General features: G+C 56.7%; 10 protein-coding genes across 10 annotated transcripts; 6 read left to right on the top strand and 4 right to left on the bottom strand.

Moving 5' to 3' along the window:
* The first annotated feature begins 394 nt into the window (after positions 1-394).
* On the top strand, positions 395-3,864 carry BCV69DRAFT_107966 (hypothetical protein). Its single transcript, XM_025489060.1, has 2 exons — positions 395-3,209; positions 3,285-3,864. The coding sequence occupies exons 1-2, from the start codon at positions 669-671 to the stop codon at positions 3,675-3,677; spliced, it is 2,934 nt and encodes a 977-aa protein (XP_025350261.1). The 5' UTR covers positions 395-668; the 3' UTR covers positions 3,678-3,864.
* A 704-nt stretch (positions 3,865-4,568) lies between these two features.
* On the top strand, positions 4,569-5,224 carry BCV69DRAFT_107916 (hypothetical protein). The gene has a single exon (XM_025489058.1). The coding sequence runs from the start codon at positions 4,705-4,707 to the stop codon at positions 5,056-5,058; it is 354 nt and encodes a 117-aa protein (XP_025350260.1). The 5' UTR covers positions 4,569-4,704; the 3' UTR covers positions 5,059-5,224.
* BCV69DRAFT_107920 (Mo25-like protein) lies at positions 4,979-6,694 on the top strand. Its single transcript, XM_025489059.1, has 5 exons — positions 4,979-5,213; positions 5,311-5,475; positions 5,555-5,769; positions 5,847-6,189; positions 6,281-6,694. The coding sequence occupies exons 1-5, from the start codon at positions 5,100-5,102 to the stop codon at positions 6,461-6,463; spliced, it is 1,020 nt and encodes a 339-aa protein (XP_025350259.1). The 5' UTR covers positions 4,979-5,099; the 3' UTR covers positions 6,464-6,694.
* Positions 6,695-6,758: 64 nt separating this feature from the next.
* BCV69DRAFT_310586 (WD40 repeat-like protein) lies at positions 6,759-9,940 on the bottom strand. The gene is made up of 4 exons (XM_025494802.1): positions 9,411-9,940; positions 8,949-9,342; positions 7,550-8,859; positions 6,759-7,470 (listed from the first exon to the last, which is right to left on the bottom strand). The coding sequence occupies exons 1-4, from the start codon at positions 9,885-9,887 to the stop codon at positions 6,841-6,843; spliced, it is 2,811 nt and encodes a 936-aa protein (XP_025350258.1). The 5' UTR covers positions 9,888-9,940; the 3' UTR covers positions 6,759-6,840.
* A 197-nt stretch (positions 9,941-10,137) lies between these two features.
* BCV69DRAFT_280710 (PCI-domain-containing protein) lies at positions 10,138-12,404 on the top strand. The gene is made up of 5 exons (XM_025491710.1): positions 10,138-10,634; positions 10,725-10,859; positions 10,938-11,348; positions 11,428-11,628; positions 11,739-12,404. The coding sequence occupies exons 1-5, from the start codon at positions 10,158-10,160 to the stop codon at positions 12,123-12,125; spliced, it is 1,611 nt and encodes a 536-aa protein (XP_025350257.1). The 5' UTR covers positions 10,138-10,157; the 3' UTR covers positions 12,126-12,404.
* Positions 12,035-15,693, bottom strand: BCV69DRAFT_280709 (hypothetical protein). Its single transcript, XM_025491709.1, has 3 exons — positions 15,331-15,693; positions 13,804-15,240; positions 12,035-13,730 (listed from the first exon to the last, which is right to left on the bottom strand). The coding sequence occupies exons 1-3, from the start codon at positions 15,553-15,555 to the stop codon at positions 12,378-12,380; spliced, it is 3,015 nt and encodes a 1,004-aa protein (XP_025350256.1). The 5' UTR covers positions 15,556-15,693; the 3' UTR covers positions 12,035-12,377.
* A 126-nt stretch (positions 15,694-15,819) lies between these two features.
* Positions 15,820-17,102, top strand: BCV69DRAFT_280708 (hypothetical protein). The gene is made up of 2 exons (XM_025491708.1): positions 15,820-15,920; positions 15,997-17,102. The coding sequence occupies exons 1-2, from the start codon at positions 15,914-15,916 to the stop codon at positions 16,977-16,979; spliced, it is 990 nt and encodes a 329-aa protein (XP_025350255.1). The 5' UTR covers positions 15,820-15,913; the 3' UTR covers positions 16,980-17,102.
* BCV69DRAFT_280707 (hypothetical protein) lies at positions 17,014-18,526 on the bottom strand. Its single transcript, XM_025491707.1, has 2 exons — positions 17,435-18,526; positions 17,014-17,355 (listed from the first exon to the last, which is right to left on the bottom strand). The coding sequence occupies exons 1-2, from the start codon at positions 18,386-18,388 to the stop codon at positions 17,329-17,331; spliced, it is 981 nt and encodes a 326-aa protein (XP_025350254.1). The 5' UTR covers positions 18,389-18,526; the 3' UTR covers positions 17,014-17,328.
* Positions 18,527-18,789: 263 nt separating this feature from the next.
* BCV69DRAFT_305740 (histone-fold-containing protein) lies at positions 18,790-20,198 on the top strand (the record flags this gene model as incomplete). Its single annotated transcript, XM_025494674.1, has 3 exons — positions 18,790-19,056; positions 19,147-19,225; positions 19,339-20,198. The coding sequence occupies 3 exons, from the start codon at positions 18,790-18,792 to the stop codon at positions 19,785-19,787; spliced, it is 795 nt and encodes a 264-aa protein (XP_025350253.1). The 3' UTR covers positions 19,788-20,198.
* On the bottom strand, positions 19,919-21,056 carry BCV69DRAFT_107550 (hypothetical protein). The gene is made up of 2 exons (XM_025489056.1): positions 20,266-21,056; positions 19,919-20,165 (listed from the first exon to the last, which is right to left on the bottom strand). Exons 1-2 carry the CDS (start codon positions 20,975-20,977, stop codon positions 20,014-20,016), a joined length of 864 nt encoding a protein of 287 aa, XP_025350252.1. The 5' UTR covers positions 20,978-21,056; the 3' UTR covers positions 19,919-20,013.
* Positions 21,057-21,072: the final 16 nt, after the last annotated feature.

The raw sequence follows: 21,072 nt of genomic DNA, 5'->3' as shown, positions 1-21,072 counted from the left end.
TCAGGAGCCTTGCCTTGCCTTTGACTTCACCCGGGCAGTCCAGTCACTGCTTTGCCATCGCAACCCGGCACAGAGTGGACCTTGTCGGGCATCTCATCTACTCTTCCGGACTAGCTTGACTTTGGCGAGCACGTTGTTCCTCAGCCGGCTGTAGCCTCCACGAGGTATCCAGCTACGCGTCTTCTCTTCTCGCCTGCTGAATCTTCAGCACCCCCACCTGAGACAGAGATCACAAGAAGTTTGGATCTCCTTGGTAGCTCCATTCGCGCATACGATTGGCCCTACCAAGCCAGTCAAGACGAACGTACAGAACAGGGAATCATTCACTTGCCACTCTCTGTTCTGAACCTTCACACTTACTACTTCAATCGATCGCCCTCGGTCACGTTATCTCTAATTCACTGAGCTTTCGTGACTTGGACGCCAAGATACCCGCTACTTCAAAAGTGGGACCTGCTTCCCCTTGCACAAACATCCTACAGCCATCGAGCAGCCTCAACCTTCCCCTCCGGTATCTACATTTGGACTACGACGCGTGCAGCGCTCGAGTCTGATTCTCTACGGACCGCGTGTCTGGTGGTTGATCATCTCGCCTTCAAGATCACTCCGTCCACCTGAGAGTGTTCGCCAAGCCTTGCGAGGCTCGGACAGTCTCTCAACGACGAAGTATGGCTTACACGACAGTGCCGCCCGCGGTGGATGCCATGTCGTACGGCAACCTCGCTCAGCAGGCACCACTTCCTATGCATACTTCGACATATCAGAGTGCCGATGGGACGCAAGCCTTCGCCGTCGACGAGTACGGACGCCATTGGCAACTTCCGCCCGCTCCAAAACTCACCTCTGCAGCAGCGCGACGATGGAACGATGCTGTGCAGGATCGATTCTCGTCGATGCTGCCCTACACAGCTCCTTGGGCGGCAATGACGAATCCATCCTATCAGCAGGCACACCAGCAGCCTGCCGGACCTCAGCATCATTACGATATCGAACAACAGATGATGCTACACCATCAGATTTCCAAGCAACAACAAAGGCGATCGATCCCGCAATTGCCACCACCCCGCTCGCACTTCGGTCAACATACGCCAGGGTTTCTCCCACAGTACCAGACGCAGCCAGGTTCAGCTTTTGCCGCCGGCCGACCCTCCGCCAACAACGGGGGCTGGCAGAACTTTGAGCAATCGTCCGATTCCTTCTTGCCCACTTCCTATTCGCAACAAGCCAATTGGACTCAGTCGAACGCTCTGCCAGAGCATCCCTACCAACGTTCTTCTTACGGTGCGCCGGAGACGTGCCCTGCGAATCCTCCTTCTTACGACCTTCGTCAAACACAGTCTCAGCAAGGGGCCGCTGAGGTCGAGCAGTTTCGACTTGCTGAAAGAAACGCCTGGCAAGATCCCTCCTACCGCCATGACTACAACACATGGCAAAGCGGCAACGGTCAGCCTGCTCCTTTCCAGGAGAGGAGACGGTCCGAATTTGCGGACCGTGCCGGCGCAAGGGCGCAGACTTATGATTGGACGTTGCCTGCACCGCAGCAGAGTCAGAAGTATTGGCAGGGACGGGACGAAGGTGGTCAGCAAGAAAGCCTGAGTCGAGGTGGATGGCAGCATCAGTCGATGAGCTACGGTCAAAGCCGGCACCATTCTCGATCTCAGTCGCAGGTCCCAGCTCACTGGCCTTCGCAAATTGACCAACAGCACCAGCAGCAATCTCTTCAGCAACAAGAGAGACAGCAACGTGCCCCCTCTTCTGGTAACCATCATGCTCAGCCGCACCTATCACAAGGACACATTGCATCTTCTCAGCAGCAACAGCAGTACGATGCAGGCGCACCTGCTGCTGCAGCGCATGAAGTGATTCAGGAGCCTGCCGATTCTGCGCCAGCGCCCCCGTCTCCCAACACTCTTGATCGCTCCGGTGTATCCATATCCAACTTTGGGGCCGAGCTCGTCTGGAACGCCTGCATTGGACTTCTGGATCCTGAGCTCATTCTCGAAGCTCGTCGCGAAGATCTCGGGGACAGCAACTCGCCCACTAGTACATCGAGCTTGTCAAGCCCGATGCTCAGCACACCCCTGACAACGCCACAGTCTCCATCTTCGGGCGGCAAAGACCTTGATGCATCTGCAAAGCTACTGTCCACTCTCGGGCTCAATTATGGTCTGCCGCCCCACCACGAGCAAGACGAAGCGGGTGAGGCTGAGTGGTCCGCCTGGGAGGACGGTTCGCACAACAGCGGCTCGCGACCCTCTGAATCTTCAAGTGGTCCGGGTAGTGCTGTGCGGCAACCGTCTACTTCGTCTTCTGAACAACCGTCGTCACAGCCTCTGCAACCCACACCTTCTGCCTTAAGCAGTCCGATGCAATTGTCTTCCTCTTCGTCGCCTCGTGACAAGGGAGCGGCAAGTGCAAGCATTGCCAGAACCCGTTCCGGCTCGCGACAAGCTGTGGGGCGCACCAGATCTCAAGAGCGCTCACGGGCTTCTGTCCTCTCTGTCCTGGGTCTTGTCTCTCCCCAATGGCAGTGGACGCATGCCAGTGCCAGCTTACCCACTCTCTTTGACCAGTCGCAGAGGTCATTTGAAATGGATCGTCATCGCGACGGCGAAGACGCTTCTGCTCACATGCCGTCTGCTGTTCAGGGCAGCGAAAGCAGCCCTGCATTTCGTCGATTTGCGCATCAAGTTCTGGCTCAAACGCTCCTCTCCCCTACGGCGTTCTTGCTGGGATTGCTATACGCTCTTCGCATTCCTCTGATCGCCGTCGACACACAGGGTCGCATCGACCCCGAAGCGGTTGAAGTCCTGGCTTCTCCTCCTTCTGCCGCGCCGTTCAAAATCTTTACTCTTGGACTGATGATCGCCAACAAGCACTTGGATGACAATACCTTCCTCAACAAGACTTGGAACGAGGTTACTGGGATTCCTCTTACAGAGCTGAACAAGATGGAGCAGTACTATCTGATCCGCAGCAACTATGAGATCGCACTTCCCGATCGCATTTGGGTGTCGTTTCTCAAGAGGGTCCAGAGGCGAGAGGAAAGCAAGGGGTGGGCCGCCAGTCCTAACGATAGGACCAACCAACAGCATCGGCCTGTGGGCAACGGCCGAGGTTCACTCACGTCTGCACATGGTGCATCGCCATCAGCCAGAGATGAGACGTCGCAGAAAGTACTTTCTGCACTCAGTGACATGCTGTCCGCTGTGGATGCCAGTGCTGGTCCTGAGCCTTTGGACCTTATGCAGGAGTCTACTCGCGAGGGACGTGCAGGCGATGAGCTCTGGTCGGCGTTACCTCATCAGCAGCACCAAGGCATTTCTTCAGGCGAAGGTCGTTCCCAATCTCACCAGCCACAGCGGCCGACTGCTGCTTTGGTAGATCATCATCATCAGTGCCGGTCTGCTCCTGCAGGTGCGATGCAGTACGGGGTCAGTGATGATCTGCCCTCTCGACTTCCAGCATCGCAGTCTCAGCGACCTGGCTATGATGCCTTGGCACGCTCTCTCTCCGACTTTGCGGCCGCTTCCGCGTCGTCGGCATCACCAGCGACGACTACGACTTCGTCGAGGCCACCAAGTCGTACGCACCCTCGCATGCACGAAGCGCCGCTAGCGCCTTCTGCCCTTCTAGAGCTGCTGAACAGCGGCAGGAATCTGACCAGTGCCCACTGAAATGCAAGATCGGTTCTAGTCAAGCTTGCACTTGCCTACTGTTGCCTCCTTTTCGTGCACCAAAAGCGTCCAATTAAGCCCTCGTCACTTGGCGCAGTCCCTGTTCCATCAAATCTCTCGTATCGTCAAGATTTCCTTTCCCTGCTAGCGTCCGCGAATGGAGGTCCCCGCGCTTCTGCTCTCATCGCTCCTCTGTTTTCGCCATTGCTTCTGGAAGTGCAGTCTTTCTGGCCAGTTGGTCAGACGAAAGCATTCCGTTTCTCTTGCTTCTCCCTCTTCCGCAGTGGCACCTCTTGTCGAGGAGGGGGGGGCCGCTGCACACAAAAATATTCCTGCGTTATGCTGTCCTCGGTCTCTTTCCAGTAGATTTCGTCTTACACACTCGCTTCTATATCAAGCCACTTGGCCGGCGCTCTGCCTCTGGCACTCGCCTTTACCATCTTGTCATGCGCCTGATCTGACTGAGCGAGCGTGTCCAGGTTCATGGAGTGCGAGGATACACCTCGACGATGAAGATCTGCTCCATTCATGACATTTGGGCGGCGGTGCAGCGAGCCATGGCGGCGTGCGTGTGTGTGTCTGTGGCAGAAGGAAGCGAGTCCAACACGCGGCGCCGCGTCGTCATGCCATGCACCTCCTCGGCCCGCCCACCTTTGGCCCGGACCATGCCACCTTCCTATGACCGTCCTCCACCCCTATCGCCCCTCTTACCAGCATACACCTCAGACCCCAATCAGTCTCAAGCGAAAACCTGAGACACTCCCGCTTGGTCTACTCACACCCTTCGCAGGCCAGGGCTTCGTTTCTTGCAGAAGTCCGTGGAGATACTCCAAGAAATCTCTTACACCTGCACCGCCACGCAAGTCGTCTAGCTGTATCGCTCCTCTGACAGACGGACACTGACCACGAAGGGAACCGCTGATACTCTCGATATCTGCAAGTAAAGCTGTGAGTCACAGAATCTCGGTCAAGGGGCAGCGTAGAAGTGACAAGGGGTCGAAACCCCTGAGCACATCCCTCGGCTGCGATGGCGAGGCGTGTGCGGCTGCAGTGGACCCCTTCCATGGAAGTTGCAAGGCATGACGAGCCCGACTATGTTAAGTCGAGGTCAATGTATACTAATCTCTCTATCCTTTTCCTCTTCCTACCTCTCTCCCACTTACCTTCTGGTCCACTTCCCTCGCCCTCTCACCTCCGACTATATTTGCTATGCCTAATACATCAGCCGTACCCTTGCACATCAAGACCGGCAGTTCCTCCTCCTCTTCCACTAGCTCCTCCGCATCTTCCAAGCCCAAAGTCAGCTCACCGAAGCAGCCTCGTCTTCGAGGAGCAGGCTCAGGATTTCGTGGAGGAGCAGGAGGATCCCCATCGCCGCTGAGCCCTTCGCTTCCTAGCACAGCCACCTCCTTGGTCAATAGCATGAATTTCATATTCAAGTCAAAGAGTAGGACACCTGCTGAGCTCGTCAAGAACATCAGAGATGCTATTCGAAGGCTGGAATCGAGCAGTGCTAGCCAGGAGGCACAGCGGAAGGTGAGCTGACTCCCCAGGAACGATTGAATAGAGCGATACGTCAGATGCGATGTAGACTGACTGAGCCCTCGAATTTCCAACGCTGCTGAGTCTTCAGTGTAGCGAAGACGTATCGAAGAACCTGTCTCAGATGAAGGCTATACTATATGGAGATGGAGAGAATGAGCCGCAAGCCGAGCAGGTGGCCCAGTTGGCACAAGAAGTCTACAACCAAGACGTCCTGCAGCTGCTTGTCCTCAATATCTGGCGGTTCGACTTCGAGGTGCGCTATCAGTCAGGGTCAGACTCAATTCCTTTCCCTACACTTTGCTTACATGTGCCCTTTTCGCCAACTCTTGCAGGCAAAGAAAGACGTGGCTCAGATCTTCAACAATCTGCTCAGACGGCAGATTGGGTCAAGATGGCCTACCGTGGAATATCTGACCACTAAGCCGGATGTCATCTTCTCAACCCTCAAGGGGTATGAGAACCAAGATGTGGCTCTTAACACAGGGATGATCTTGAGAGAGATGTTGCGGCACGAACCATTGGCGAAGATACTACTATATGCAGAGCGGTGAGTGGTGGTACCGGACAGAATGACCGACCTTCGCCACGGTGGGCTGATCTACCTTGCCGTATTCCTCCTCTTAGCTTTTACGCCTTCCCAGACTACATTGAGAAGACTACCTTTGGTGTATCCTGTGACGCCTTTGCCAACTTCAAGGAGACATTGACGAAGCACAAGGCAATGGTGGCCGAGTACCTCGAGAAGAATTACGACCGCTTCTTCACAATGTACGACGGTCTCCTCCAATCGCCGAACTACGTCACCAAGCGGCAGTCATTGAAGCTGTTGGGCGAGATCCTGTTGGATAGGACGAACTTCAATGTCATGACGCGGTACATCTCGTCCGAAGAGAACCTCAAGTTGATGATGAATCTTCTGCGTGACAAGAGCAAGAATATTCAATTTGAGGCCTTTCACGTCTTCAAGGTGAGCATTCTTCCCCATCCAACATTCGCTAGCAGCATCCACTGATCAATCCCCGTGTCCCTTTCTCACCCTGCTCCGCTTCGCTCACCAGGTCTTTGTCGCCAACCCCAAGAAGCCCGCGGTGATAGAGAATATCCTTCGACGCAACCGCGATCGTCTAGTGCAATTCCTCAGCAATTTCCACAATGACAAGGACGATGAGCAATTTACAGATGAGAAGAGCTACCTAATCTCGCTCCTGCAGCAGCAGCCCGATGCGAACAAGGTGGCATGAGATCGGGAGGTTAGAAGAGATTGGGGCGGCTTGCCTTCTCCTTGGAATGGCTTCCTTACATCTCACTGCGCTTTCTTTGGATAGTGGCACTAATGTAGCCCGCTAGCTCTCATTCTGCTTCACGCCATATTCTCTCCATCTCCCCTGATGAAATATGTACTTGTACCTTCCTCCACAGCCCTCCATCTCCAATCGATATCAATTGCGAGCTTCAGCTTTGCACCCTCTGTGTGCTATTACAAGAGTGAGTTGGCAAGCATTGATGAAGCATCAGAGGTCAGGCATCAGACCGGGTAGCGGAGATGCAAAGAATGCCATTAGTCAGGGAACAAGTACACTGTAGACACTGCCAAAAAAGCAGGAGAGACAAGAAAATCTCAAGCACCAAACCCTCCAGCCACGAGGCACAAGTTCCTCTTTGTCATCTTGACGTCGATCATCGGTGTCCGCTTCGTCTTGAAGGTGGCTACACAGTCCGAGGAAGAAGAATTGGCTTGCTGCTGCTGCTGCTGGGTGGTGGACTCGCCCATCATCCCCCCGCCAGTGGCAGCACCACCAACGCCTACACCGCTGAGGGTAGTGGACGAAGAGTTACGCGCCCCTCCTGCGGATTTGACATCCCAACAGCGCACCGTACCGTCCTGGGCTGTACTGACGAGGAGTCCACCGTCGTTTGAGAAGTCAAGGGAGTGCACCCGGCCGGTGTGACCCCACATCTTCTTAACGCGCTTTCCACTGCCCAAGTCCCACAGGGAAATTGTCGCTTCTTGGTCGCTACCCAGAGCAGCTCCCGCACCAGCAGTCGCGCTACCGGTGAAGTGGGAAGGGGAGCCGGACCCAGCTGAGGCGAGGTACCGCCCGTCGGGGGAGATCTTGAGGGTGCTGATGGGGGAAGAGTGTCCTACGAAGAGACGCACACAGGCGCCGCGTTGGACGTCCCAGAGACGACAGGTGCGGTCTGAAGATCCGGTTGCTAGGAACAGGGAATTAGGGTGGAAGGAGAGACACTGGGAGGGAGGGAGACGAGTGGAGCATCTTTGAGTTCAGTACTTCATCGTTCTTCATGTAGCGAAGCGCTGTACTCACATCTACGTCGCTGAGATGGCCAGCATACATCCTCAGTGGGTTGATCCGCTCCGTGCTCCACAGCCTTGCTGTCTTGTCCATTCCAGCAGTCGCAAAGTAGATCCCTCCCGGACCGTACTCGACGTCCCACACTGGACCCTGGTGACCACGATAGGCAACGAGAGCAGAGTAAGTGTCCATAGACCAGAGGCGGACAGTGGAGTCTCCCGAGGCGGAGAGGAGGGTACGAGGCGGTGAGGCTGTACCGCCCAATGGGTCAAAGGAAACAGAGTAGACGGGCGCCGAATGTCCTATCAGCTTGCGTGTAGGCAGGTCCTCTTCTACTCTCCGTTGCTCGTTCAGTGTGTTTGCATCCCTGACGCCAGCGAGCGTCACGTCCCCTTTGAGACTCCTTAGTGGCTGGCCCTTCAAGCTCCACACTTGAACATAGCTCTCTTCGAAGCCAGCCGCCATTAATGACAGATCCTCAGAGAAGGTAGAGCAGGCAAGGCCGTCTTCGACATCATGATAGGTATATGCGCAGACGCTTGGAAGCGCTGCTCTCCGCATCGTGTCCGTTACACCCTTGTCGTCGCTAGCTCCTAGACCACCGCTACCTCGGTTGAGCAGGGTCAGGTCAATCCTAAGGCTCTTGCGTGCGTCGCGTACCTTGGCCACTTCCCGCATGATGTCTACCGTGCGGAAGAGCGGCGGCTGAGGTGGCAGGTCTGACAGCGATGGCTGCAGCAAGTCCGACTCGATAGACTGGCCAGCAATTGTGCTAGATGCCACTGGTGCGACAGACGCCGTCCGCTTAGCCGCACTCGGACCCGGCGTGTCCGCAGGTGTACCCTCCTTGGATTTGGCAGAGGAAGCTCTTCTTGATCGAGACCGCCTGGCGCCATCGGCCGAGCCTTCGCGCTGCTTTCGCTCACTAGATTCCGGGCCGTCCATCTCCTCGTCCTCCTTGGCCGTGACACCTTGTGCGTCGTCTCCTTCGGCTTCTCCTTTTCCTTTCTTTTTGCCTTCCGCTTCCTCTTTGACCTTTCTCTGCTCTTCCTCCTTGCGCAGCTCATCGTCCACTTCCCGCTGAACTTCCTCCTTCAGCCGATCGTTCAGCGGTATTTGAGGACCGAGCTTCAGCTGGGGGCCAGCATTCTTTGCATTGAATTCGGCAATCGCATCGCCGCCTTCTGAAACTGCATTGGCTTGCAGGGAGGGGTGTTGTTGTGAGGCCTTGCCGGCAGACCCTGATGGGATGCCGGATCCAGTGAGACCCGTTCCTTCTTCGAGTGCTGCCGGCGTGAGCTCGTATGGTTTGGCCCGAAGAACTGAGGAGGCGGCCACAGAGTAGCGAGGTCAGTGAGGAGTCCTCTTCGACTGTCCGGAGGCATGCTACTCGGCTTCCCCTTCTACTCACCTTGGATTCTACAACGCTCGTTGATAATTCGCAGCATGGCCAGTCTGCCCCTCATTGCTGGAGCCTCTGCCGTGTCTCCTCCAACGCCTTCTGCCGCGCCAGCAGCTGCCATTGGCCCTGTCCCATCAGTGAGCCAACCCAGCAAAAGGCCGAAGACGGTCTGGCTCATCTTGAGGACATACCTCTCCGACCTGAAGCGTTGAGCGAGCTCGTCACCTGTAAGATGACTTGCGAAGGTGATGGAGCGCAAGTGGGAGAGTAAGGAGAGTTGTTGCGGAAGCAGAGCCGAGGAGTGTAAAGCGAAGAGGGAGAAAGCAGCGCTTTCTGATCCCATCTCGATGAGATCCAGGTACGAATGGATAAATAGAGGTAGAAGAAGCGGACGTAGTTCGGCCTATACGATGTGCGAGAGAGTGTGTCAGTGATTGGGCCATGCAATCATGTACGCCCCAGCCCACTCACCTGGTATAGGTCCAATCCACCTTCGCACCAATTGCGGACCATGCCAAATCCGCGTATCCTGTCTGTCCTGTCCGTCTTCAATGCCTCTACTGCCAGCTCTTCCATTGTGGTATCATCTCTTGGCGCACTTTTTGCGGCCAGCTCCTCCAGTGTCATTGTACGATTCGATCCGGGCCCAGCTGCTAGGATACCCTCGGCTTGAGCTGCCTCTGGGCTCTTGCCCGAGGCGAGGGCCTTCATCTCGGCCTTGAAAGCTGCCTCTGCCCTCTGAAACCCTCGAGCCTTGAGATACTCCATCACTGCTGCAGTGGTGATGGATCCGGACGCCGAGGATCCTGCGCCAGAGGGAGAAGGGGTGTCTACGGGAGCATCATTCTTGGACGCGGCGGACGATGCGCCCTTGTTGGCTGCGCCGCCGCCCTCTGCGGAGGCAGCCTTGGATGCCGATGCGGCTGCGGATGATTCTCCCGCCGCCATGCTGTGTACGTGGTGTATGGGGGCCAAGGATGGGGTATGGTGGGATCTGGACGGGGACTGGCGGTACGGGAAGAAGCGCCTGTCCATCCACTGCCGCCTCGTCGCACCGCGCAGCCGCGCTTCCGCCAATGCAGGCAGGCGTGTCGTGCACGGACAATTGTTCCGGCTGACGGACGGACGACGTCTTTGGCTGTGAGAGGCACACCGCCGTAACCATCACCATCACCACTCAGGAGATACACCTCGCCTGCCTCTGCCTCTTCATCAGCCATGGACCTCGACCCACACTCCATGGAGTCATCCGATGGCACAGAGCAGCCCTCCTTCGTCACTGCGGAAGAGATGACAGCTCCAGAAGCCAGCGGCTCCGGCACACACGATGACCTCACCGTCCACCTCAGCGCAGAAGATCCCTTCGACTGGGAAGCATACATCGCAAACTACCAAGGCAGCACCAAGATACCCAGACTGATCCACATCGCCAAGACTGCGCCAGAGCTCAGAGCAGCCACGGCACAGGAGGCGATGCGTCTGATCCAGGAGAGCTCAAACGATGTAGCGACCTATAACTCAGCCCTGATGCTACGCAACACCAACGCCGATGGTCAGCGGCTCAGCGACGGTCAGACTGTGTCTGCAGACCAGGAATGGGTGAGAGATGCATCAAAGCGGTCAAAGATTGAAGGAGAAAAGCTGGATCTGGAGCTGAGGAATTATCAAAACAATCTTATCAAAGAGAGCATTCGAGTGAGTGGCGCTAATTAGGAGATTGAGGGCAGATATTCCTTAGTATACAGGTGTTGACTTGAAAACCCTACCATCGTGATTCATCACTAGATGGCCAATCGAGATTTGGCTGACCATCACAGACGGACAGGATCACTCGCCGAGGCGCTCAAGTGCTATCAGCGCACGAGGGATTTTTGCTCCACTAGCGAACACGTAGTCGAGATGTGCCTGAACGTCATAGAGGTGAATTTAGGGGGGCAGGTCGAGACTTATACAAGAGGACCGTCATTAAACACCCTCTCCTATCGCTCTGCCGTCTAGATTTCACTGGAGCTTCACAATTACTCAAATGTATCCACATTCGTCAGCAAGGCTGAGGGCGTACTCGAGTCCTACAATCCCTCCGCTGCCGTCGGCAGTAGCAGCCGCACTGCTGCAGGAACTGGCTCATCCGTCGTACCACCGAGCAAAGGGGCATCTACATCTGGCGGAGATGCTATTGGCGCTCTCTTCCGAGCTGGCGGTAGCACCACGGAAACGTCCAGTCGAGGCGGTGTAGCCTCAGCAGCCGGCGGAGATGCGGTCCAGGCTCGGTTGAAGAAAGAAGTAGCTCAGATTCAAGCCAAGCTCAAGATTGCAGATGGACTGGCTGCCCTCGGTCTTGGAAGATATGAGACGGCTGCGAGGAGCTTTGCGGATGCCGATCCTCAACAGGCGGACAGCTATAGCCATGTGAGTGTGTAAAAGAAGAGGCTGAGGTTCTAGAATCTGGGTACTAAATTACGTTCCATTTGTTACTGGCCACCCACAGATCATGTCAGCTGGAGATGTCGCCCTTTATGCCGTCCTCTGTGGCTTAGCGGTATATCCTCGCCCCGTTCTCAAGAGTCAGATCATCGACAGGCCCAACTTGCGAGGGTTCATGGAGCACGAGCCTCACACAAAAGAGCTCCTCGATGCCTTTTGGAATTGCGAATACAAGAAAGGACTGGGACTATTGACCAAGTGGAAGGTGAGAATTGATTGCATGGAGATCTCAAAGGCCAAACTTGAGAGCAGAGCTGAATCGCTTATCTCCCTAACTGTCTCTCTCTCCCTGCCTCTTTTCTTTGGTGACTGCAGTCACGACACGTCCTAGACGTCTACCTCCACCCGCACATCCCCCGTCTCACCCGCCTAATCATCCAGCGCAGTCTCACCCAATTCTTCTCACCCTTTTCCTCCGTCTCCTTCTCCCGCCTGGGAAGCGCCTTTGGCTGGTCCCCTACCCGAACAGAAGAGGAGGTCCTCGGACTGGTGGAGCGCGGGGAGATTGATGCGAAGCTGGACTGGGTAGACAAGGTCATTGTCGCTAACACCGTCGATGAGAGGCAGGCACTCTTTGAGAAGACAATCCAGGCGGGGAGCAGGAGGATTGAAGTTGCCGAGAGACTCTCATTCAGGATGCAGCTTGTGCAGAATGGATTGGTGTACAGAGATAGGGAGGGAGCTGGGGCTGGGGGCGAGTGAGCAGTGATGGTGGAGGAGGAGGAGGACGAGAGATGGAGTGGAGCAGGTATTGTCGTCGTCAAGTTTCCCACTTGGGGTTTCCGCCCCTTAGAGATGGTCTACCACTTTCTCCCTCACTTTTGACAAATATCACTTCCAATCGCCAAAGCAAAATCACAAGGAAGCACAGAGTCTCCAACTCGGGAGGTTGTCAATCAACACCTCACCCGCAACAGTTGCAATGTAGAGGTGGCACATACACTCTCTCCCCCCTCACCTCTTACGGCGACTACTCCTCCCAGTCCCCACCCCAGCCCCACCAGCAGCACTCCTCGCCTCATCCTCCTCGCTATGATCCACCTCGTTCGCATTCCTCTTCCTCCTTGACGACGACCCACCACCACCACCCACGGAAGTTGCCGCAGATTCAGTAGCAGTGTGGTCATCTCCATCCTCATAATCCTCCTCGCCTTTATCAGCGCGCCGTTGTGCACGAGCAGCACTTCGCTCTTCGCGCTCCTTTTCTCGCTTGCTGGCAGCAGCAGTGGTAGTAGTAGAGTTTGAGGCCGAGGCTGAGACGGAGGAGCCGCGGGGTAGAGGACTGGCGGAGCGACGACTGTCTCCGGATCGATCGCGCTCCCGATCGCGGTCACGATGGCCATCTCGCTCTCGCTCTTTCTCTCGTTCGCGATCACGATCACGATCGCGATCCCGGTCGGAACGGTGCTCCTTGTCCCTCCTGCGCTCTCGACGTTCCTCACGACGTTCCTCTCGCTCTCGCTCCGACTTGTCCCTTGTGGAAGTCGTGCCGCCACTCTTGGACGCCCTTGCACCGCCACCACCACCAGCACCGCCGCCGCCGCCGCCGGAGTAGTCCAGCTCGTCAGCTTCGTCAAAGGAGTCTCGGTCCCTCTCTCGTCGGGTGGAGGAGCGCTTGCGCCTGTCTCCGGAGCTCTCTTCTTCGGGGATCGAGTTCTCTTCGTCTCGGTGCGAAGCTCGTCGGGAGGAAGCCGAGCCCCTGATCGACCTCGAGGCCGAGCTGGCACCCCGGATGGAAACATCGTCTCCTCCTCGAGCGGGTACCGAATCTTGTCTGGCACTGCTCCTCTGCTTGCTCGATCCGCCGCCGCCGTTGTACGCCGTGCTGGTCGCTACTGAGCTTTCTCGACTTCTTGAAGGCTCCACATCCCGAGCTCCACCGTCTCTGGATTCGCTCCTGGCTCGTGCTCCACCGCCGCCACCACCGCCGTAGTCGAGGGCGTCTCCCCCTCCTGGACCAGTATCACGGTCGTTGTACCTCTTGCCTGGGTTTCGCGGGCCAGTGGGCACATTCGGAGGCAAAGAGCGATCGGCAGAGGGGCCAGTGGGTGGTGCTTTGCCAGAGGGACCAGTAGGAGCACCAGCGGGAGCGCCTCGGCCTCGACCGGCAGCACCTGACGGGCCTCGAGGGGCATTCGGGGCTCCAGGTGGCACGCCAATACCGATACCGCGACCACGACCGCTTGGGCCTGAGGGAGGCGCTGGACCACCCTGTCCGAGGTTTGCAGAGCCGCTAAGATTACTCATCGCGTTGACGTCGAGGCCGGCCATGCCGAGGAAATTGGCCATGTCCTGAGGAGCCATACCCTGAGCGTGACAAACAGAAGTACGACGTTAGCTATAATGGGCTTGCATCACGTCGTGGATCCTTTATACTCACAGCAGGGTTGGGAAGAGCGCCAAGAGCGTCATTCGCGTCCCCTTGTGCCTTTTCGATCTCTGTCCCATCCTCAGCAGTTTTGGGCGTGGCCTGCTCTCCACCTTCACCTGTGGACTTTGCTGTAGGTGTCTTGTCGCCCTCTCCTTCGCCATTTTCCTCTATCTTCACATTCGGCACGCCCATCTTCTGCTCGGTCGTCTCGTTATCATCAGTCTTGTCACCCTCGCCTGCTCCGGCTACTGAATCGCCCTTCACAGCAGCCCCTGTGGAGTTATGTGCTGGAGAACCTGCTGAGGGACCGCCAGGAGGTCTTACGGCACCAGATGGTCCAGTCGGGATGGGGGTGGCACTCGCGCTCGGACGTCCAGCGTTGGCTGTACCTGCTCGGAGACCTGAGGGTCCAGAAGGAGCTCCAGGTGGAGGAGCAAGATTGGCATAGATGGGAGGCCTAGCCCGCATCCCTTGCTGTTGTTGTTGGAGTAGATGCTGCTGTTGCTGCATACCTGGATAGCCGCCAGCTGCTGCTCCGCCAAACATGCCTCCCATGCCTCCCATTCCATTCTGTGGCATGCCAAAGCCATTCGTCTGCTGCCCGAAGCCATTGTTCGTTGGCATGAAAGGAGCCATCATTGCTTCTAGTCCCATTCCTCCATTGGCCATCATTTGACTCATGAACTGCATCTGTTGCTGAGGCTGCATTTGGGCCATCATCTGAGGATCGAAAGGACCTGCCCCGTTGTTGTTCATCATCTGCATCATGGCCATGACGTCTTGCTCGTTTGATGGCTGGTCTTGCTCACGAAGTTGCCGTTCCTCGCTGGCCCTACCAGCTTCATTTGCCCGGTTCTCGATATTCTCCTTCTCGTCCAGCACACCCCTCTTCTTCCTCCCATAATCCCTCCAACTGACCTCGTCGAATCCATAATTGAACCAATCGGTCATATCCGAGCCCGGCCGCCGCCAGGGCTTCTCTGGCAGACCAGATGGGTCGATGTGGTAGATAGTCATCTGCTCTCCCTCAGCCGTTGTGCCAGGTACCTGCAGAGCGTCTAGTGCTGGGGAAAGTTCGATGCGAGGAGCTGTAGTCGGAGCCCGAGGAGGCGGGCCTTCAGGCAGGACAGGAGGCTGAGTAGGGATCGGTGGAACAGGGTATTTGCTCTCTTCGCCGAACAAGGCTGGCTGTGGTGCTTGTGGCAGACCAGGCGCAGTCGCCAAAGCGGCTTTGGTAGGCGACGCAGCAGCGCCAGCTCCACCAAGGGCCGCCGACCTGGAAAGCGGTGTGTATTCCGAAGTCATTGTCGGGTTGAGCACGCGAGAAACAGGGTTCACGCGAGGGCCGGGCTGCTGCACCTGTACTGGCCGAGGGGGAGGAGCACCATATCGAGAAGCTGGGGCAGGCTGAGCCTCTACGGGTGTGTCCATGACAATTTCGAGGTCCTGATAGGGCAGACGTAGGCGATCCGGGCCAAGGCCTCCCGACGTCAGCAGCTTCAACATGGGTCCTCAACGGTGCATAGTCTCACTCACAGAGTCACTATCCTCTTCCTCTTCCGAATCACTCTCATCGTCATCGTCGTCATCTTCAGCTGCTCCAGCTCCAGCTCCAGCTTCTTGGGCAGCTGCTCCGGCGGTAGGTGCCTCAGAAGGGGCGGCTACCTGCTGTCCTTTACTTGGCTGCTGCTGCTGTACGGCAGGCGCGGGCGCCGGAGCCGGCCCTTCGTCTCCGTAGAGGAAGGCGTCGTCGTCGTCCATGCCGCGTACGAGGCGGTGGCTGGAGGGTAGGGATGGAGACGACGGTCCGACTACCTTGACTGACGATTGAAGAGAAAGAAAGGAAGGTAGTGAGCCGGGGCAGAGTACCTTCAAGTAGTACCGGTCAGGCGGAAGAAGTGAGTGAATGAATGAAGCTTGCCCGTCTGGAGATTGACACCCGCACAGGGCGACGGAGGCACTGCGCGGGAAGGACTCACTCCCGACGGAAGTGGCCATGGCGCTCCTACCGCTCAAGGAGGGCGATGCATACGAGCCATTCAGCATAGCATCAACCAGTCAAGAAGTCGAGAAGAGCGGCCACAAGAAACAAGGAAGGGATTCTTGAAGACCGATCGGTATGAATGGTACGTAGTCGTGCGCGACACAGGGCATTTCTGCAGCACGACGTGAGCTCAATGGCGACCACCCCTTTGGCAACAGGCTCGGCCAACGATGACACTAGGGACGATGTAGGAGAAGGCAGCAGCACCAACGTTGCAAAAGATGTGCCCGATTCAATGCCAGCTACAACCTCAAGGTCAAGTTCCACTACTCCTGGCGAGATGGACACAATTCAGGATGCTTTCAACCAAGATTCTGAAACACAAGACCGCTCCACGGCCAACCCCTACCTGGTCCTTTCGGGCGAAGACGAGCATCTCCTATCCCTCTCGCGTCCCCCTCCCAAACCCCCTCAAAGTAGCAGCAGCAGCAGCAGCAGCAACGCTCTCCCAGATCACACCTGGTCCCTCCCCTCCGACCCAGGCTCATCACAGGAGCATCTCGTCTCTCCCGCCCTAAAAGCCCGGTTGGCTCAATTCCACGAGTTGAAGGGGGCGGAGAGGCCAACGCACTTCAATGCGAGCTTGCTGAGCAATCGCTCTTTCCGCAACCCGAGCATCTACGATAAGCTGGTAGCTTTTGTTGGAGTGGACGAGAGGGCGAGTGGGTATGCGCTTGTTCAGGGTCTTCGAAGGAGAGAGGGGAGGAGTGGGGAGCAGGAGGGTGGTGAGAGCTCTCCTCCTTCCAATCTCGACCTTCCTCTAAGCTGGAACAACCCCTCTCTCTCAAGCTATACCCACGCGCAAGCAGATCCACGTCGATTAGCCAGCCTGCAGAAGACCTTTACCGAGGAGCAGCACGCCAGGCAGACTTCGGGGAAACGAAATAACATCGATTTCACACCTGCCGCCGCTAGTAGCAGCAATAGTGGAACGCCGACGAAGAGGAAACATCGCGAGGGGGAGGGGAGGACGAGAGACCGAGAGCGGCAGCGCGAGTCAGGGCGAAGCGACAAGGATGGATCTTCTCGTCGTAGAGGCGAGGAGCGAAGGCCGGCTGACCGAGACAGGGAGAGGTATCAGCGTGGCGAAAGGGAGAGGGAGAGAGATCGCAGGTCAGAATCGGACAGGGCGAGACGCTGAGGCCACGCATTGGATAAAACAAACAGAGAGAGGACGTGAAGATGCATTACTATACCCCATCCCTTGTACAGGATCCGCAATGACAACATGAGCTTTCAACGAAGAAGGATGAAGAGTGGATGAACATGCGTCGATACATACAATACGAAGCACAGAGAGAGAGAGAAAGGGCGGAGCAAGATGGACCAGAGCGTGCTCTCCCTCCTTCTGACGTTTTGGGAACATTTCAGGCATATCAGGTAGAGTTGAGGGTGCGGATGACTCAAAGAGGAGATGAGGGGAAAAGAGGAGCCGTCGACGCCCAGAGCGAGAAGGACCTCTGATCTTACCTTTGAATTGGGCCACTTTCTCAAGCTTTGATCTTCTTTTCTGCGGGCTGCAAAGAGGGGAGTGGGGGTACGAACGTGTCAGCTAGTGTTTGCTTCTCCTTCCAAACCATCGGCTGAGAAACTCACTTCGCTCCCATTTGTGGACGAAGCAGCCGGTGCAGCTCCACCAAATCGTTCTGCCCTCTTCCTCTTCTTCTCCTCTTCCTCCTTGTCAATCAAACCAAACCTCTCTGCCCTCTTCCTCTTTTCCTCTTCCCTCACTTCCCTCTCCTTGTTCCTCCTCTCCTTGAGCTCTTCCCTCTCCCGTTCCTTTTGAGCCTTCTCCTCCTCCGTCAAAGCCTTCTTCTCGACGTAGGTCGCTCCACCTCCACCCATCCTCTTTTCGGCAACGAGGGAGCCGCCAGCACCGCTCACGACCTTCTGAGCTTTGTTACCATCAGCAGTAGTAGAGAGCTCGCTACCATCCTTGTTCTTCTTCTGCTGCTGCAACTTCCTACCCTTGCCTGCCGCTAGCTCCTTGTCGAGAATAGCCATGGAGGCTGCATCGGAGCCGTCCAGACCGAACTTGATGGCCCTCTCGAGCTTGCGGTCTGCTTCGCTCTGCTCTTGTCCAAAGCGGGCAGCTCTGGCTTTACGCTTCTCGAGCTCGGCAATGAGCGCCTCGCGGGCTTCCTCTGTGGACTTTCCCTCCTCTGAGACCGACTCCTTGGTAGACTCTACGGCTGCAATGGCGGGAGCGGCAGTGGAAGAAGTGGCTTCCGAGGAGGAGGCGGCGGCGGCTTTGGGAGAAGAAGCGGTAGCGGGAGCAGCGGGTGGAGCAGTCTTCGTCTCCCCTTCTCCAGCGGCAGCAGTAGACGAGGCGGCTGCTGCAGGCTCTGGGACTGGGGCTGCTGCTGCTGCTGCTACAGGCTGCGTAGCCTCAACATTGTCCTCGCCACCAGCTGCAATGTCCTTTGTGGCGTCGGGATGCTCCAGCAGACGCTTGATGAGGTCGCTCTTGTTGCCTGACACTGGCAGGGATGCGGCTTGGAGGAGGCCCTTGAGGTCGGGTACCTTGAGTGATTGGAGCTGAGCTTCCATGGTGGGCCTGATGTTGAGGGTAGCAATGGAGGACTGCTCAATAGCAAGAAGCAGGGGGAGATCTCAGATTGACGATGACGAGGAAGAGGAGCGGTGATATCGTGTCGATGATGGTACAGTCTGGACAGGAAGGAAGCATCTGCCGCCTGGGCCTCGCCGCCAAAGTGGGGCACGGAGCATTTCCACCCCCGCGCCCGACGCGACGAGGCGAGGCGAGGCGAGAATAGCGGACGAAGCTTCTCACTCACGCCCCTCGCTCCTCACCACCTTCGACGTCAACTTCTCAGCAGCACCAGCAGCAGCATATACACAAGTCACAGCAACAGACGCACATACATCAGCCAGTAATCTCCCTTCTCTCACCTGCTTACCACCTCTCGCGCCCACACACACGCCACGCTATGCCCCGCAAAAAGGCCCAACCTGCCCTGGCAGCCAATGGCGGTCCCTCGAGTCCCTCCAGCATGACACCAATGGACAGCGCAGCAGCAGATGAGACAATAGGGGAAAGCTCGTTCGTATCACAAGCAGCAGTAGGAGCAGGCGTGACACCACAGCAGAGGGGAGGGGTCATCACAGAGTCAATGCAGAAGCAGATGGGGGGACCAGAGGGGATCGATCAATTTGAGCTGCCGAGGGCAGTGGTGACCAGAGTGGCAAAAGCAGAGGTGAGTGCAGCGTCACAAAGAGCCAAGGGCATTGACCTCGAAGAGAAAAGGCGCAGCGAGGCTGACATTCTGACATCCTCCCCTGAACAGCTGCCAGACAGTGTGCAAATACGAAAAGATGCCATTCTCGCCGTTTCAAAGTCGGCTACAATCTTCATCAGCTACCTAGGTGAGCATCACAGCCACTTGATTAAGGGCATTTGACTCATCATACAGCCGCGCCTTGACCTATTCTGACCTCCCCGCCTCCGCCTCTCCTTTCCCCCGTGTCCTCATCCACAGCGGCCGTGGCAGACGAGATTGCCAAGCAAGACTCGCGCAAGACGATCAGCACACAAGACGTCCTCGAAGGTCTTGCCCTCATGGAATTCCCCGCCGAAGTGCAAAGCAAGCTCAAAGCGGAGCTGAAAGCCTACAGGAGCTCCCAAGAGCAGACAAAGAGGGAAAAGGCCGAGGCGGCTGCTTCTGGCTCTGCTCTGCCTGCTGGTGCGGGAGGGGAGGATGGAGAGGAGGAGGAGGACGATGAGGAGGAAGCGGTCATGGCTGATGCTGCTGATGGGGAGGAGCAGACGAGTATGATGCTGGGCGAGGGAGAGGAAAGACCACGTGCTCAGCCTGCTGGGGAGCAAGACGTGGATGAGGAGGATGAGGATACAGAGCAAAGGATGGCTGAAGAAGGGGCGGATGAGGGCGAAGAGGAAGACGAGGAGATGGGCGACGAAGAAGGGTGAGGGGGAGACCCCCACCACACAGTCTCATTTTGACCATATAGCTCTGTACCACTTTACCCTGTAGCCGCTTCCGCTCACAACACTGCTTAGCACAATCGTATACACTATCACAATCCTCTAGGTATGAATGCTGCAAATGCTATAAATTCTTTCACCTCTCCCTCTCTTTATTTTTTCTATGCCCCCTCCATTCACCTAGTCCTCCTCCTGCTCGCCTCGTCCATTCTCATCCCCCTTCTCCACCCTGCTTCTCCAACCAAGCGCTCCCCTGCATCTTTAATTTTCGCTCAAATTGCTCCAGCCATTTTTGTAAAAGGGGAACGGTTTGCGGTGCCGAATCGGGGGCAAAGGAGGAGAGGTAGGAGAAGATATTTTGCGCTGAAAGGGTGTTAGGGGTGAGGGGGAGGAGGTGGGGATTTTCAGGGGTGTTAGAGACCTGGGGAGCTCTTTGAAGGGGAAGAGTAAGAGAAGGACTCACCAATCTTGGGGGCTAGTGCTAGTGCCATGTAGGGGTCAATAGTTCCCCCACTTCTAACGAGGGCTCCCGCTCCCTGTCCAGATGGTCCCTCACCCGTCATTCCCTCATCGGCAATATCCATTCCCTGTACTCCGGTCCCAGCACCTCCCACAGCAGCAGCACCAGCGACTGTCCCTCCTTTAAGGCCCCGCATCTGCTCATCCACTACATGCTCCGGCTCAACACTAATCCCCAACATGGCCGTGCCGCTTCCGTGTGCAGTAGAAGCTTGGAACATGCCTGGATTGGCGTGCAGACCTTGCGATGTGAACAAGGTGCTGCCACTTGCGCTGCTGCTGCCAGTGCTGCCGTTGGAATTGGAGAAGGAGGAGGGACTCCCGCTAGAGCTTGCCAGACCTTTAAGTCGGTAGATTGCGCTTGGCCTCTCGTTCTTCAGACAACCCAGCAGTCGCCAACCGCCTTGTTGCCCACCTGAACTCCCACTTCCACTCCCACTTCCACTTCCACTTGGCCCCGCACCCATTCCAGTACCGCCAGGCAGCAGAAGATGCACTGTCCCCGCATACCCCTGTGGGAAAGGTGCGCTTCCATCCATGAATACACAGAGGTGGTTGATGGAGGCGATACTCTGCAGCTCGAAGATGCAGTGAGTTTCGTCTAGCTGGGTAAAGGAGGTTTGGGGGAGTCGACCTGCTGCTAAAAGGGCGAACATCCTTGGAAGAGACCACTTCGGTCGAGGTCGAGGGCGGGAGATACTTTGAGGATGAGGTCAGAGCAAGGAGAGGCCGCGAGCCTCAGCGTGGTAGA

This window comes from Pseudomicrostroma glucosiphilum, assembly GCF_003144135.1.
Source record: "Pseudomicrostroma glucosiphilum strain MCA 4718 unplaced genomic scaffold BCV69scaffold_2, whole genome shotgun sequence".
Classification (NCBI taxonomy): domain Eukaryota; kingdom Fungi; phylum Basidiomycota; class Exobasidiomycetes; order Microstromatales; family Microstromataceae; genus Microstroma; species Microstroma glucosiphilum.
Note: the sequence above shows the minus strand (reverse complement) of the source record. Positions and strands in the feature narration are given on the sequence as shown.